At 38.0% G+C, this 15,894-nt stretch overlaps 1 protein-coding gene across 1 annotated transcript in view; it reads left to right on the top strand.

The window, feature by feature from the left end:
• LOC306864179 (talin-1-like) overlaps positions 1-15,894 on the top strand; it is a 105,645-nt gene that overhangs the window by 60,305 nt on the left and 29,446 nt on the right. Inside the window, exons 15-28 of the mRNA XM_079407940.1 lie at positions 243-351; positions 476-684; positions 1,415-1,513; positions 5,058-5,225; positions 5,311-5,605; positions 7,715-7,881; positions 7,968-8,096; positions 9,790-9,903; positions 10,768-10,881; positions 10,968-11,102; positions 11,893-12,021; positions 14,226-14,328; positions 14,565-14,773; positions 15,003-15,122. Coding sequence (XP_079264066.1) covers positions 243-351; positions 476-684; positions 1,415-1,513; positions 5,058-5,225; positions 5,311-5,605; positions 7,715-7,881; positions 7,968-8,096; positions 9,790-9,903; positions 10,768-10,881; positions 10,968-11,102; positions 11,893-12,021; positions 14,226-14,328; positions 14,565-14,773; positions 15,003-15,122 — 2,100 coding nt within the window. The remainder of the gene's footprint in view (positions 1-242; positions 352-475; positions 685-1,414; positions 1,514-5,057; positions 5,226-5,310; positions 5,606-7,714; positions 7,882-7,967; positions 8,097-9,789; positions 9,904-10,767; positions 10,882-10,967; positions 11,103-11,892; positions 12,022-14,225; positions 14,329-14,564; positions 14,774-15,002; positions 15,123-15,894) is intronic.

Genomic DNA, 15,894 nt, shown 5'->3' with positions numbered 1-15,894 from the left:
ACTGAAAAATGTTCTAGTGATATTGACATTTCAGCTAAAAAGGCTTTGATAGGGTTCAGAAATTATTAAAAGTGATTCTGATTAAATGGTGTGGGACTGATTTAGCCAATCCAGTCTAGAAGACAATATACTGCACATAATGTGTGGAAAGAAAGATTTCTGGCATTGCTGTAATCTGCTGTAGTGAGGAATGTGTATCATGTGCTCAGTACAGTATTGAAGGTCCTCTCTCTGATGTTTAGGCCTCTCAAGCATGGAGGAAGAACAAAATGGATGAGTCCAAACACGAGATTCACTCTCAGGTGGACGCCATCACTGCGGGAACTGCCTCCATGGTCAATCTGACTGCAGGTGACGACGCTTTATCAAAACTAAAAACATACTAAAACATGTGGGATGCCAGATATTTGAAAAGTCATGCTTCCCACATAGTTTGGTCATGTGGTAAAAGTTTCTCACTGAACGTGTGTGTCAGGTGACCCAGCAGAGACGGATTACACCGCTGTGGGCTGTGCTGTCACCACCATCTCCTCCAACCTGACCGAGATGTCTAAAGGTGTCAAACTGCTGGCGGCGCTGATGGAGGACGAGGGAGGGAATGGCCAACAGCTTCTGGGTGCTGCCAAGAACCTGGCGTGTGCTGTGTCTGACATGCTCAAGACCGCTCAGCCCACCAGTACTGAGGTATTACCTTAAAAACTTCAACTTCAACTTAAAGCTTAAAACCTAAACAAACGCTTCCATTCAAATGTTTGGGATTTTATTTTTGTATGTTTTTGAAAGACATCTCTTAGGCTCACCAAGCCCGCTTTTTTTTTTTTTTCTGAAACTAGGTAATAACAGTAATAGTGTGAAATATTACAATTTAAAATAACTGTTTTCTATTTGAGTATATTTTGAAGTGTAATTTATTCACGTGATGTAGCGCTGAATTTTCAGCATCATTACTCCAGTCTTGAGTGTCACATGATCCTTCAGAAATCATAATAATATGATGATTTGCTGCTCAAAAATCATTATTATCAATGTTGAAAACATTTTGCTGCTTAATGTTTTTGTTGAAACCACGATTAATTTTACTTCAGGATTTTTTGGATGAATAAAAAAGTTTAAAAGAAAAGCATTTATTTAAAAATATAAATATTTTGTAATATAAATGTCACTCTCTCTTTTGATAATTTTAATGAATCCTTGCCAAATAAATTAATTGCTTTCAATAAAATCTTGCAGAACCCAAACTTTTGAACAGTAGTGTAGCTAAAACTTTAACACAATTTGTTTTGCTGCCTTGCAAGCACTGCTGTATCCTTTAGAAAATGTTAATAGCTCTGTAAATCTAGATGTTATGAGCAAATACTGCTTTAATGTTGACTTTGCTGTTATGATATGTTAATATAACTGTGTGTGTCTTCAGCCGCGACAGAACCTCCTGCAAGCGGCGGGTAATGTGGGTCAGACCAGCGGTGAACTCCTGCAGCAGATTGGAGAGTCCGATGCCGATCAGCACTTCCAGGTGTGATACACACACACACACACACACACACACACTGTGACTGTAATGCATTAACCTGTGTTCTCATCAGTCTGTAGGTACAGCAGCGTTCACTCACTCCAGACGGACATTCTATAGTCAAATGCTGGTAACAACACATAGAAAGAACAATTCATATTCACCAGCCAATCATACTAATGAAACAGTGATCATTATTAAATCAGTCATTCAATGATCACAGGTTGATCAGGATTGTAATGGAAATCATATAGTCACACTGAGCCTGTCATTTGTGCCATCCTGTCATAATAGTAGTACCTAAGATCACGGTGTGGTGACGGGTCTCTGTATTCTCATCCATATCCACAGGAAATCAATCATTTCATTATCCACGCTGTTTCTCTGCATGATAGATTTCATTATTTAATTATATCATAATTCTGAAGTTTTTGTGTATACAGACCTGTAACTATCAGTAATGAACTGGTGCAGTTTCTGTGTAACTTAAAACATATCAAAGAGCTCATACCTTTTTTAATATCTAAAAGCATTTAGTTAGTAAAGCCTGATTTTAGAGCTTATGACAGCCACTGTAACATTTTTCTAATAATTACCAGTTACTCTAACTACGGTAAAACAGTGATAATTTTTAGTCATTGTTTTAGTAATCATTAGGGCTGCACTATATTGGAAAAAAAACTGACATTATGATACTTTGTTTTTCTGCTATATATTGCGATATGAAAAAATACAGGAATTTTAGATTACTAATAGATAATGGAGTACTAGCTATATTTGGAAATAACTGATAATTCTAGAAGCATTGGGGGAGTGCATCTGCATAGAACAGAATAAAAGCTGGAAAAATGCCTGAAGATTTTTTGTGTGATCCATCCTTTTAAGGGCTAAATGTTTCGAGACAAATTTGGGTGTTCACATAGATTTAATACACCTTTGCAATTTGAAAATGGCACTAATCCATATCACTATATCATTTTTAGTTTGCTATATCATGCTGCAATGGTTATGATATCAAGAGTAGCATTAGTTCTGGCAGGTCACGTTAGTCAAGCTAGCATCAGCTGACTCTCAGCTGATCCCTATCTACCTATAGGAACACGACACCTATCTAAGCATTCATAAATAAGGTCAGTCCGTATCATCATAGCTAATTACCCTCCTCCATCCCCAGCTCCTCCTCTTGTCAGTCAGGATTCAGCCTTCTGATTCTCCTTTGAATGTGTACATAAAATTATTGAACTTTAATGATATCTGCAATACATTTATGTTGGTTCTGTTCTGTTTACCCTGGGGAGTTATCGCTGCTCGTCCTGCTCTCATCCATGCTAGCCTGCATGGATGCGCAGGGAGTTCTTGCCCAGAACAGAACCATTCCGCCAATCCAAACTGTATGCTAATTGTCATCTTTAACGATAGTGGTCCTGACAGAAGTGTAATTTACGGGTGTCATTTATGTTGGTCCATGGAACTGGTGTTGTCTTCTTGTCTCGTCAATGTTGTTATAATGTCAAGGCTGTCCAACCGTTTGAGATGTTTGATCTCTTCCAAAGCGCTTTAAAACAGAATATCCTGTGTAGCATTGAAATAGGTCAGATACATGTGTTGTGTGATGTGATATCAAGGCAAGCCTGTTTGTGCAAATGATGTGCTCTGCAGTATCCTATAACAGTGGTGTGCGCTGCGGTAGTTTGCGTGACACTAAAGCAAAGCCAAGTTTAATTCACACTGATGGGATGCATGTTTAGTCAGAGGCAGGTGAATTAGGGGGACCTTCTTGTTCTAGAAAGCATTTCTCCTGAGCATTTTGAGTTTCTGGGTCTGTATTCCTAGAAAGAGACACTTTTTTTCATTTTAAATGCATCTTCTATAAGCTGATTTTGTCAATGTTTAAAATTACATTAGCCTACACTTATTATGTTAACAGCAAATAAACATGATTTTGTTTTCATGATGTTTGCATTCCATATGTGTGGTTTGGGCTCATGAATCTTAAAGTTGTAACAGCTGAAATGGTTCTGAATGTCCTGAAGTCTTTTGTCAGCTCTAATGTGATAATATTCGAAAGAAACCCCCTGTGCTTGGTTGAAAATGTCTTATCACTCTTCACACAGCCGAACTGAAGGGGAAGTTGTGTGCTACAGTCGTGAATGTCCTTATTTGGACAGAACGCTTATCAGAACATGTTTAATACATTTGGTAACATGAAGTTTAACGGAAATCATACTGAACAGGACATTTCTAGTGCTGCCCTGCCCTCTGTTTATGTACAACACTGCTTGTTCTTTATTCCTGCTCTTTGAACAAGTGATTCTAGCGCTGTATCTGACAGCTTTACAGCTCTCTGTATAGTGTGTAGTGCTTGTATCTGGGTCATTCTCAAGGTTTGCTCTGTAGATGTGGTAAACAGTCAATTAAAAGTATTTATTAGCAACTTGACAACTTTTTTGCTTTAGCATTGTCTCAAAACACTGATCAGACTCAAATCAGTGCACTCTTCAATTAACCCAAAAATTACATGATGAATCATGTCATTTTTTTTTATTTGAAATCATTTTCATAAACTCAAGGGACATGTCTGTAACTATATTTTGAGAATGACCCTTATCCTGCATGTAAATGATCTAGAGCATGTGAATATAGTGTGGGTTAGTTTCTGTCATGGCCGTATTACACTAGTAACTCTTCTGGTTACACTTCTGAGACATTGTAAAAATTCAGTATAAACTGATTAGATGATGTCTCTCGTCAGAACTGGTAAAGTCACTCTAGTGTAACATGTCATTTATAGAATAGAATTCTTCTGAATAGAGTTCAAATTAACATGCATAACAAGAATGCATTTTAAAATATTCACAAAAGTAAAATGTTAAGTCAGTGTGAAATAGAAATTGCGACCAAATTTTCTTTCCTGTTGAGACATAAGTGAAAGTGAGGTGAAATAGCTTCTCGGATAAGAAGGAATATGATTTTGTCCTCTGGGAATTGATTAGATCATAGAAAGTGGGCTTTGCAAACCAAATGTTTAGTGCAGACTCACATTATGTGCGATATATTACGAATGGAGCAGCTCTGGAAAAACTGTAGGCTTGAAATTGTGAAGTGTATGCTATTTCTTCCATGCTTTAACATTGCAAAATTAGAGCAAACATTCATGTGACATTAGAATGTTTTGGAAATCATTATAAAATTCATATGAAATTGCCTTTTCACAACAAGTAGCATAGTAAAATGATTACTGTTTTGAACAGCTGTCCAGCAGAAATCACTATGCTCTTAACCCCTATAACATGAATGTGATTTGACCTATTCTGGCTCGAGTGCAAGCTGCCATTAAAAGGGCACATACTAAATAGAAAGAAACTCTGAAATTCATTGTCCAATTCAACTTTTTAATCAAATGTTTATTGATAAAATGGATCATTTTAATAATTTGCAATACAAATTTGTTTAATTAGAAAAATGCAAAAATGTCCATGATTTGTTACTATGTCTGTCAGATTAAGTCAAATAACGTGTGTGTGCGCGTGTGTGTGTGTGTGTGCAGGACATGTTGATGCAGTTGGCAAAGGCTGTGGCTAATGCAGCGGCAGCTCTGGTGTTAAAGGCCAAGAATGTGGCTCAGAAATCAGAGGATTCAGCTCAACAGAACCGAGTGATTACTGCTGCCACCCAGTGTGCCCTGTCCACGTCCCAGCTGGTGGCCTGCACACGAGTGAGCGTTCACACCTGTCTCATCCACAGATGGACTCGCTGACCTCAGCTGATGCTCATGTGTGTGTGTTTTATCTGTGTCTCAGGTGGTGGCTCCCACCATCAGCTCACCCGTGTGTCAGGAGCAGCTCATCGAGGCCGGGAAGCTGGTGGCTAAGTCTGTGGAGGGCTGTGTGGAGGCATCACAGGGGGCGACCAATGACGAGCAGCTGCTCAAACAGGTGGGCGTGGCTGCCACAGGTGTCACTCAGGCTCTTAACGAGCTGCTGCAGCATATCAGACAGTACGCCAGCAGAGGACAGCCAATCGGACGACACGGAGAGGCCACTGACCGCATCCTGGATGTGACGGATAACATCTTCAGCTCCATGGGAGACGCAGGTACTAGGGACATGTTTAAGCCTTTTCTTTACTATATTTGATGTGGCAATGTATTGTAAGATATGGCTAGATTATATGTTGGTAAAACAAAATCCATTCCAAAAATGTCCGGTTCCATTGTTCATATACATACACACATACACATACAGTCATATATATATATATATATATATATATATATATATATATATACACTTAGACTATTTACCATACAAAAAAAACAAACTTTTTTGGATTCCACATTTGACTAAATTAATATAAAGATGACGAGACTGATAAATAAAATTCACTTCAAAAGTAGAAGCACATTGATTACCTAAGCATTATGCATTTAAACTTACAAATAAACATAATTAATTATAATTATAAAATAATAACGATAAGATCACGTCACCAGTGTGGTCATTATTAAGGCAAACGTTTGTGTGAATGGTGATTTGGAACGCCACATTCTAAAGAATGATGCATCTTTTGTACGATAGAGTCAGCAGTTACTAGCACGTTACCCCGGGTCCTAAAGCCCATCTGGTAAGGTGTTTTATTTATTTAGGGGACGCTGTTTGTCTTCTTGCAATAAAATGAAAGTAAAATACCCAAATAACATTAAGATTGTGTTTCTGATTGAATAAAGCAGTAATCTATGTCATAAAATCATGAGTGTGTTTTGATGTAAAGGTCAGAAGCTATAGCTTTCATTAATAAAAATCACAAACATGACACTTGTAAATTAAATAATTTAATATATACTGATTTATTCATTACAGTGTAATATGTTTTTTTTTTTTCAAATTAATTATGGCACTTAAATAGAAGGAGCTGTTGAATTTTTACAACTCTTTTGCTTTAGACCGGCTACAAATGTTAAATCTTTCAATAAAATGTTAACGTTACCACTGCATTTGTCTGAGGAAAAAAAAAAAGGAAATATATCGGTATCGGCTTCGGCGACTGGCCAAAATGAGTTGAAAAGTATTAGATATCGGCACAAATCCAATATCGTGCATCCCTACCATTAAAGTTACAGTATGTACTTTAAATATTTTGGGCTTTTCTGATAAACTGCCTGCTGTTCTTTAATTGTAAGCAGTGTTGGGGAAAGTCACTTTTAAAAGTAATGCATTACAATATTGCGTTACTCCCTAAAACAAATTGTTTGTTTGTTTTATTTTTTTCATCTGGGCTTGTTTGTTTGTTTGTTTTATAAAAAAAGTTCTAGTTTTGGCAAATGTAAAAGCCCTTTCACACCAAAAGTGAAATGTGTAAAGGGTGCAGAAACAAAGCTTTCAGTTGTGCTGCCATTCTTGATTGCATGAAGAATAGGACACAGGAGTAGACTCTCCACCAATTAAAAAAAAACACAAATGTTATGTTTATCTAAAGTCATTTTTGCTTATTGGTTTGGTTGAATTGGATCATCGAAGGTCAGAAGCAAAGTTAATAAAATGGGATTAAATACATAAATAATATTAGTTTTATTCAACATTTAATTATTGCAGGTTTATGTCATATTCTGAGTTTGCATTTCTCAGTTTTTATTCATTTTGAGGAAAACTGAATTAGTTTTTGTGCAAGTGAGATGAGTAAATATCACATTTAGTCTTGAACACAGTAGCATCATGTTCACACAGCGAACATAACGCCTCTGCACTTACTCCTGATTTCTCTCAACATGAAGACAGGAGAGCTGTCAGTCAATACATGGGAAAACAAACTGGAGTTACTTATTTGAAAAAGCAGCTCAGATGTTTTTCATGTAAATGAAAAAGTAATGCGTTACTTTACTGACTACTTGAAAAAGTAATCTGATTACGTAACTTGCGATACTTGTAATGCGTTACCCCCAACACTGATTGTAAGTCACTTTATAGAAAAGTGTCTGCTGAATGTCAAAACAGGAACATGCTGGTTTTTATTGTATTTGTTATACTTGTATTTTTTATTTGTTTTTGCCATGAAAATAGCCTAAGATGCTGACATGGCATTAAAGAAAACAAATCAAAACAGGAACATTTAATAGTTTGTGTTTAATATAGTTTGGACTGATGTGCAGAGACTTGTTGATATGCATATGAATGGAGCTCACGCACAGGCGCGTTCCTCTGTGTTCAGGGGAGATGGTGCGACAGGCTCGGATCCTTGCTCAGGCCACCTCAGATTTAGTCAATGCAATCAAGGCCGACGCGGAGGGCGAGACTGACCTGGAGAACTCCCGCAAACTCCTGTCTGCTGCCAAACTCCTGGCTGACGCCACGGCCAAGATGGTGGAAGCTGCAAAGGTGGGACAGAAGACGCCTCAGTGTGTGCTTTAGACTGGATAGCTGTGCATTCGGAGCTGAATGATTGATTGTGTGTGTGCCGGCAGGGTGCGGCTGCTAACCCGGACAGCGAGGAGCAGCAGCAGAAGCTGCGTGAAGCTGCGGAGGGTCTGCGCATGGCCACCAACGCTGCGGCACAGAATGCCATTAAAAAGAGGCTGGTCAACAAACTGGAGGTGAGGACTGAAGCGCACAAATCCAAACCTCCAAGAACTCGAAGATGTGATGACTTTTTTTTTTTAGGTCACATTCTCTTTTGAAAATAAAAGACTGCACTGAGATGAATTCTAGAGTTGCTGCCAACTATAACATCTCTTTGCTGCCCTATTTGGGTAAAGTTATGATGTTTTATAGCTCACGGAGTTAAATCCTGCCAAAGGCTATGGTGAAAAAGATTTATCGTGTTTTTAAAAGACTGCAGTATGTATAGCTCACTGGTGCAGTTTCACAAGTAACTTGTTGCAACTTGTGAGAAAGAAGAACTATTAGGTTTCGCAAACTCCACAGACCTGTTTCTCTGTTTTATACTGTTGCTTATTATCAGCAGTGAAAAGAACAGAGTGTGCGGCTTAATTCTTTGTGATATCTGTCCGTTTGTCTCTATCTAACTGGCTGCCTGTCCTATCAGCCTCCTGCCAGAGCTCTCCAGCAGCCAGCCAAAAGACTCCAGTAACTTTCCAGAAGACCCAAGTAGCCCTAGCAGCCAGCTAGAACAGCCTAGCTCTAACAATGCCTAGCAACTACTAAATAGAAACTTAATCACGTCTATTAACCAACCAAAATATCAGAACTACATAGTGACACCTAGTAAGCAGGCAAAAGACCCTAAAAACCAACTAAGCCTGTCTATCTGTCTCTTATGCTCGTCAAGGATGCATTTATTTCATTAAAAATGAATGCTTGAATGTTTTTTTAAATGTAAGTTTTAGTGCTGTCAAATGATTAATCTCGATTAATCACATACAAAAGAAAAGTTTTTGTTTGCATAATATATGTGTGTGATCTGATTATGTATAAACAAATACACACACATACAGTATATATTTAGAAAATATTTACATGTATTTACATGTCTACATTTATATTCATATAATTTATATTATAAATAAAATATTTAATATATAAAAATAACATATTTTTCTGAAATACATACCTGCATGTATGTGTATTTGTATGTGCATTATAAATATACACAGCACACATACATATATTATGTAAACAAAAACTTTTATTTTGGATGCGATTAATCGTGTGACAGCACTAGTCATTTTATTACCATTATACATTTTCAGTAGCCATTTCTCCAGTCTTCAGTGTCATGTGATCCTTTTAAAATTGTTAAAATATTCAAAGAAAACCATTATTTTAAAAAGTAATAAATAAGTTTCTGTCCCTCTTTATATTAAGTGGCCTTTGTACTTACTACTTTGAACTTACATCAAAAATAAGTACAATGTACTTATTATGGTCATATTGTGGCCATTTAATATAAAGTGGGACCTAAGTTTCAACTTGGAGAGCAAAAGAGACTTGTTTTAAATGCATTAAAAAGTTGTATTTATTCCAAACTTTTGACCAGTAGTGTATGTATACAGAGACCGTTCACTATGAATGGGAGCAAATGCAATGCGCAGATATGGCAGAATAAGTCCTGCTTTCTGAATAAAAGAGCCAATCACCAATTTGAGGGTTGACAGTCGATGGCAGATTTTATTGTTGATTTGAAATAAATGTTTAAATGTGAGTTTAACAAGCAGTTTTTGAGATTTCAGAATTTCGTCATTCAGGTAGATAGAAGTTGGTCTATATCTATGGCAGCTATATGTGTGGTTTTATAATAAATATATTTGTGTCATATCTGTTGGTCAGAATGCAGCCAAACAGGCGGCGGCGGCTGCCACTCAGACCATCGCTGCTGCGCAGAACGCCGCCTCCTCCAACAAGAACCCTGCGGCCCAGCAGCAACTCGTGCAGAGCTGCAAGGTGTGTGTCTCAACACCCACTTCCTGTTCCTCTCGGGTTAAAACTAGTTCACATAGGCACTGTGTTTGTGACTGGCTGATGTGAACAGACGTGAAACATAAAGCATAATTCTGTGCTTAACACTCATTTTTGATAAATCGCTACAGTTTTCCTGCTTGCAGTTTGTTATGATTGATATACAGTCAAACCAACATTTATTCAGACACCTTCAATGTTTCTCACATTATCGGTTTATTTGCTATAGTTTAGAAAATGGTCATAAAATATGACAAGAACTCAGAGTTAAACTGTCAGAACAAATTCATCTTGATAATGTCAGATAACTTTGATAGAAAGGTATGTAAATGGATTTAATTTAAGTACACAATCAGATAATGCCAATTTAGGTCAACTGATTACAAGATTCAAGATTCAAGAGTTTTATTCGTCACATACACAATTATACAGAGTATAACCAGCAGTGAAATGTAGGTAATTGCCAAGCAATGCTTGTGATTACCAAGCAATGCTTAATTTAGTTCAGTCTGTGGTGTAAAAGGTCGCATTAGCAATTAAAGAAAAAACACTTCAGCAAAACATGCTCAGGTCAAAGTGTCTGAATAATTTTTGCTCCCAAATTTTTATAAATTTTACTGGTAGTCCATTGTCCATTTGGGTACAATATGTCAGAGTTTACTTTATTTTGCTATCATCACTTACATTTATGAACTATAGTGTCCTGCACCCACTAGTAAAAAGATATCTAAAATTATATCTGGTGTCTGAATAATTTTTTGCTTTGACTGTATAGTAAACAAGGCCTATGTAATCACATATGAGCTAAAGGAGTAACTGAACATGAACACTGTGCTGGTTTGTTTGCAGTTGGTGGCGGAGCAGATCCCTCAGCTGGTTCAGGGTGTGAGAGGGAGTCAGGCTCAGCCCGACAGCCCCAGCGCCCAGCTCGCCCTGATCGGAGCCAGTCAGAACTTCATGCAGGTCCTTTCACTCCTCTGACCTTCACTTCCTGTTATAATGTGCACATCTGCATCATTTGAGCTCATGATGTCTGCTCTCTTCATCAGCCCGGAGCGAAAATGGTGACGGCAGCCAAAGCTACGGTTCCCACCATCAGTGACCAGGCGTCTGCCATGCAGCTCAGTCAGTGCTCCAAAAACCTGGCCAGCGCTCTCGCTGAGCTGCGCACCGCTGCCCAGAAGGTACCACAGCAGAGATTTACATGCAGTCTGACAGATCATTTAGGTTGTGGAGAAGTGTTAGGTTTTCTTTTCATGTAATGAAGTTTTGGTTTTCCACCGAAATAAAAGCTTTATGGATGAATGTTTAAAAATAAAGACATCAAGACAGTTGTGTATTGTAATATTACTTTTGTTCTGTAAAATTATTATTATTATAAAACTTGTTTTTATAATTTACAGTACCACAGCATTATTGCAAAAAATTATATATTAATTTCTTTATTTGTTTAATTGTTATAATTTAAGTAATACAATTTAAAAATATTATTAATTATTATATTCTGGGTACAGATTCTCAAACAGTGCCCTGATAATGACACACTTACCAGTTGTATTTAGAACCTAAATGCGTTTGCAACTCAACTTTACTTCTGTGAAGAACCAGAACATTCAACTAGAAAAATATAGGAAACTTTTTTTGAATGATCTATATTTGACATGTGGTTGAAAGTTAAAATATAAGAGCTTGGTGTCGTCCACCGACTAGGAAAGTCATTTCAGAGGCAGAGCAAGTTATTACATTTCGATGAAAGATAATGAAGCCTGTTATATCCGCAGATGAATCATCCACAGGACGATTGAGGACTTGTTATTTAGAAAGTCAGTAGGGTCCGTTTCTGCAACGGTACTGCTAGAACTGTGATATACGCATGTATACAAAATAAGTGAACGTGACACAGGCTTGGTGAACATATGTAGCTCTTTTGCAGTGAATTTCATACGGTTGTCTGTCTGTCTCTGTTTGTCTCAGGCTCAGGAGGCGTGTGGTCCTCTGGAGATTGATAACGCGCTCACAATGGTACGGGGGCTGGAGAGGGACATGCAGGAGGCCAAAGCTTCAGCTGCTGAAGGCAAACTCAGACCCCTGCCTGGAGAAACGGTGAGTGTATCAGTGCACAGAATGCGCTCTACATTAGGGCTGCACGATTAATCGAAAAAAAATCACGATGACGATTCATACATAAATGCGATCTCGTTTCTAAATGACGGCGATTCACTTCCGTGTATTTCCCTGCATTCAGATCATGCTGCATTCACGTGTTATTGGTCACACTCACACAATAACAAAACACTATTAATTCACCAATCAATCATAAATCTGATCACTTTTCTCCTCTCCCTCATTGGCCACGGTCCGCTGTCACTCACGTGACGTGTAACAAGGCGGCAGACCTAAACGGAGTCACGTAAAAGCGTCTGCTAAATGTAAATGAAAAAAATGTAAATTTAAGTTTTGCAAATACTTCAAAATAAAAAAGGCAACCAACTGTATTCATCAAAATATTTTATTATATAATATATCCACGTTATCTAACAGCAAATATAGCATATACTGCCTATTATCTAAAAATAAACATTAACTATAACGCGTTTCATAAAATACAACTACTGGTCAGATTTCCGAGAGGTAAACTAATGTGTTAAAATGGGAAAAATGCTGTAATTTCCTCAACTTTCTGGCGACTGTGTTTGAGAAGCACTGAAATGAATGGGCTTCAATGCTGAAACTATCAGTTGTTTGGAACTATTGGCTGCTCCATGACACGCTTAACTTCTGCATTCCTAAGTTCCTTTGGAAGCCTATGGGAGTTTCTCAATGACTCTGGTGCTGACGCGCCATCATAGTGATAACAGCCAATCACATACTTTTCTGGTGCTGCATGAATGGGATTGGCTAGCGTCTGCGCTAGGGTATTTGCATAAGGCGATCTGATTGGCTGACGCCTGCGTTGGCGCTTGAAAAGTTGAAAAGTTTTCAACTTCTGCCGCGAGCAACGCCAGTGAAGCGACGCGAGGGACCCACAATTCAGTTCGGCAACGCTTGACGTCACTCCATTCAAAGTAAACGAGAGGCGTTGACGCCGACGCCCCGTGTCAATGTGAATATTTTTATTTATTATTGTTAATGTTCTCTTATGTTCAACAACTTAAAGCTTTAAAATGATTCACTTTAAGGGGTCTAAAATAAAGAAAAGAGACAATTTTTTGTTACTCCGGCACTTTATTATACTGAATGTCCTGTGGGGTTTTTTTGTACTTGAGTGCAATACATTTTGGTTGAAAAAATGAGAATCGTGTAAGAGAATCGTGATCTGAATTCCCATGAAAAATCGTGATTCACATTTGAGCAAGAATCGTGCAGCCCTACTCTACATGCATTTGTTTGTACACTTCCAGTCCAACACTGAACATCCCTGCAGACAGTAAGTGTCCAGCATGCATGCAGACTCATTCAGTACTGTTCAAAAAGCATCCCAGGACACACCTGAGAAAGTTAGTTGAGAAAATACTCAGAGTGAGCAGAGCTGGAAACTAGTGTTTTCATCACTGTGTAATTTCAAAACTTCCCTTTGTGTTGCTTCATTGTTTTCACATTGACTTTATCAATATTCTAAATGTGTAAAATTTTAATATAATGAAGAATGAGTATTTGTGTTCAAATGTTTGACTGCTAGTATATGTTTGAGCAAGCATGATTTCTTCTGTGTCAGTTTTCACACCTATACCCAAGTCATGTGCTTCATGTCACAAAAACAGCTGCTAGACAGAAGCCACTACACTGGTATTTATTTGTCTTTTAAAGCACATTTTAGCTAAGAAACATTCTGTTATAAGCTGTTGACAGAACTATTTTGTATTTTTCCTTTTCAAGGCGTCAGTAACCAGTTTAGAGCGGCAGCATAGATCTGATAGATCTGTGTTGTTCTTCTGATCTTTTTAGGAAGTAGATTTCAACCAGTGGGCTTTAAGATAATTTTAAATAAGACAAAGCAGTAATTAAAATAATCAAGAAAAATCTGAATAATAATCACATAACTACCTATTCTTCTACCTTCTAGATCTGAAATAGTCATGTAGAATAATAAATAATAATCTTAAAACATTTTCGTAATGAATATACATTTTTGTGGTTATGTAAAAAATATTCTTAAAATCATTATCCTTAATCCAGTAAATCATGAACAACTGGAAAAGACATGCAAATTAATAATTAACAAGAGTGGGAATCCAGAAGAACATTCAGCTCGAAAAAATACTGCAATTGAATTTAAAAGATGTGTGTGTGTGTGTGTGTGTGTGTAGCTGGAGAAGTGTTCTCAGGATCTGGGCTCCAGCACTAAAGCCGTGAGCTCTGCTATTGCTCAGCTCTTCAGTGAAGCCACCCAAGGCAATGAGAACTACACAGGTAACCCCATCAACCTCACATACCACTAGCTATTTGTCCGATGTTATGCAGCGCCCCCTGTCTGTGGAATATATTATTCATCTGTCGCTGCTGTAGCAAACACAGACACAGTGGTTAAAGCTCCTTCTCGTAACTCAACCCATAAGAAACCCATAAGGGGTTAGTCATGTGTTCATCGTGGGCACCCTCAATCTCTCCTAATGTCTGTTTCTGCATTGTTTACCTGTGTTTTTCAGGTATGGCTGCTCGTGATGTGGCTCAGGCTCTGCGTTCGCTGGCTTCGGCTGCGCGTGGAGTGGCCGCCAACACCGAGGACCCTCATGCTCGTAACGCCATGCTGGACTGCTCCGCAGATGTCATGGACAAATCCGCCAGCCTGATCGAGGAGACCAAGAGAGCCATTGCCAAACCGGGAGACCCTGACAGCCAGCAGAGACTGGCCCAGGTTAAACCCGACTTCAGCTTGAATACTTATGAGAATAGCTCAATAGAGTGGGTTTAAATTCAGTAACGAAACCTCCCTTTTAATTGCTGATGGGAGATTTGGTCTGCTGTAGGGTGAAGTGCCCATTATTTTGAGAAGAAAATTGCCTGTTGTGTGTCTATGATTAGCATTACTGGAGAAGCATCTTAAATGTTCTGTCATCAACTGGAGTGTGTGTGTGTTTTTGCAGGTAGCTAAGGCTGTGTCTCAGGCTCTGAACCGCTCTGTGAACTGTCTGCCGGGGCAGAGAGACGTGGATAATGCCATCAGAACTGTAGGAGAAGCCAGCAAGAAACTCCTGTCTGATAAAGTAAGCCCCCTGGCCATAAAGACATTTTACAAAGTATTTTCCAGAATGCAATTTGCAATATTGTTGTCATCTGGATGGTCCTGTGACTAAAGTGCCTTATATAACGTAATTATATAACGTAATTGAAATTGCATGTTGTCAGTGTGACATAATTATTCATGGAGAGCCATCCTAATCTCTTTTTGCATCTCTCTTTAAAGAAAACTAGCCAACCAATGAGACTCAGGCTTATAGGGACACGCTAATAGTCGCTTGGTAGGCTCGGTGGTGTTCACAAACAAAGTTTTGCTAAAGAAAAGTAAAAAGCAGAAGAAGAATCCGGAACCATGTTTGATAAACACAATAGCAAATGCAAAAATCTAAACAACTGTTTAAAAAATAGACTAATACTATTCGACTTTCTTTGTTGGTGTCAGAAATGTAAAGTTGCACAGCTCTGACCTTGTCTACCTCTGCATTTTTTTTTTTTTTTTTTTTTTTTTTGCCACTTTCCAGTAAAATTACAAACTACAAACACCAAAGTCACATGGAAATTGAATCTGCCAAAGAAGAATTAGCAGAAAAATCATGTTGAAAATCTGAAAATATGTGGCCCAATGTGACTATCAACTAAGAGAAACTAAAAACTCACAAACCGTTCAAATGTGTTTTAATTAGGATTGTCGATTTAATGTTTTAATTTAGTGTGATTAATTGCAAAAAATAACTTTTGGTTAAAAATATTAAATCACTTGACATGCCGCTTATGGCATGAGATGCTACGCAACGTGAT

This window comes from Barbus barbus (genome assembly GCF_936440315.1).
Source record: "Barbus barbus genome assembly, chromosome: 45".
Lineage (NCBI taxonomy): Eukaryota > Metazoa > Chordata > Actinopteri > Cypriniformes > Cyprinidae > Barbus > Barbus barbus.
Note: the sequence above shows the minus strand (reverse complement) of the source record. Positions and strands in the feature narration are given on the sequence as shown.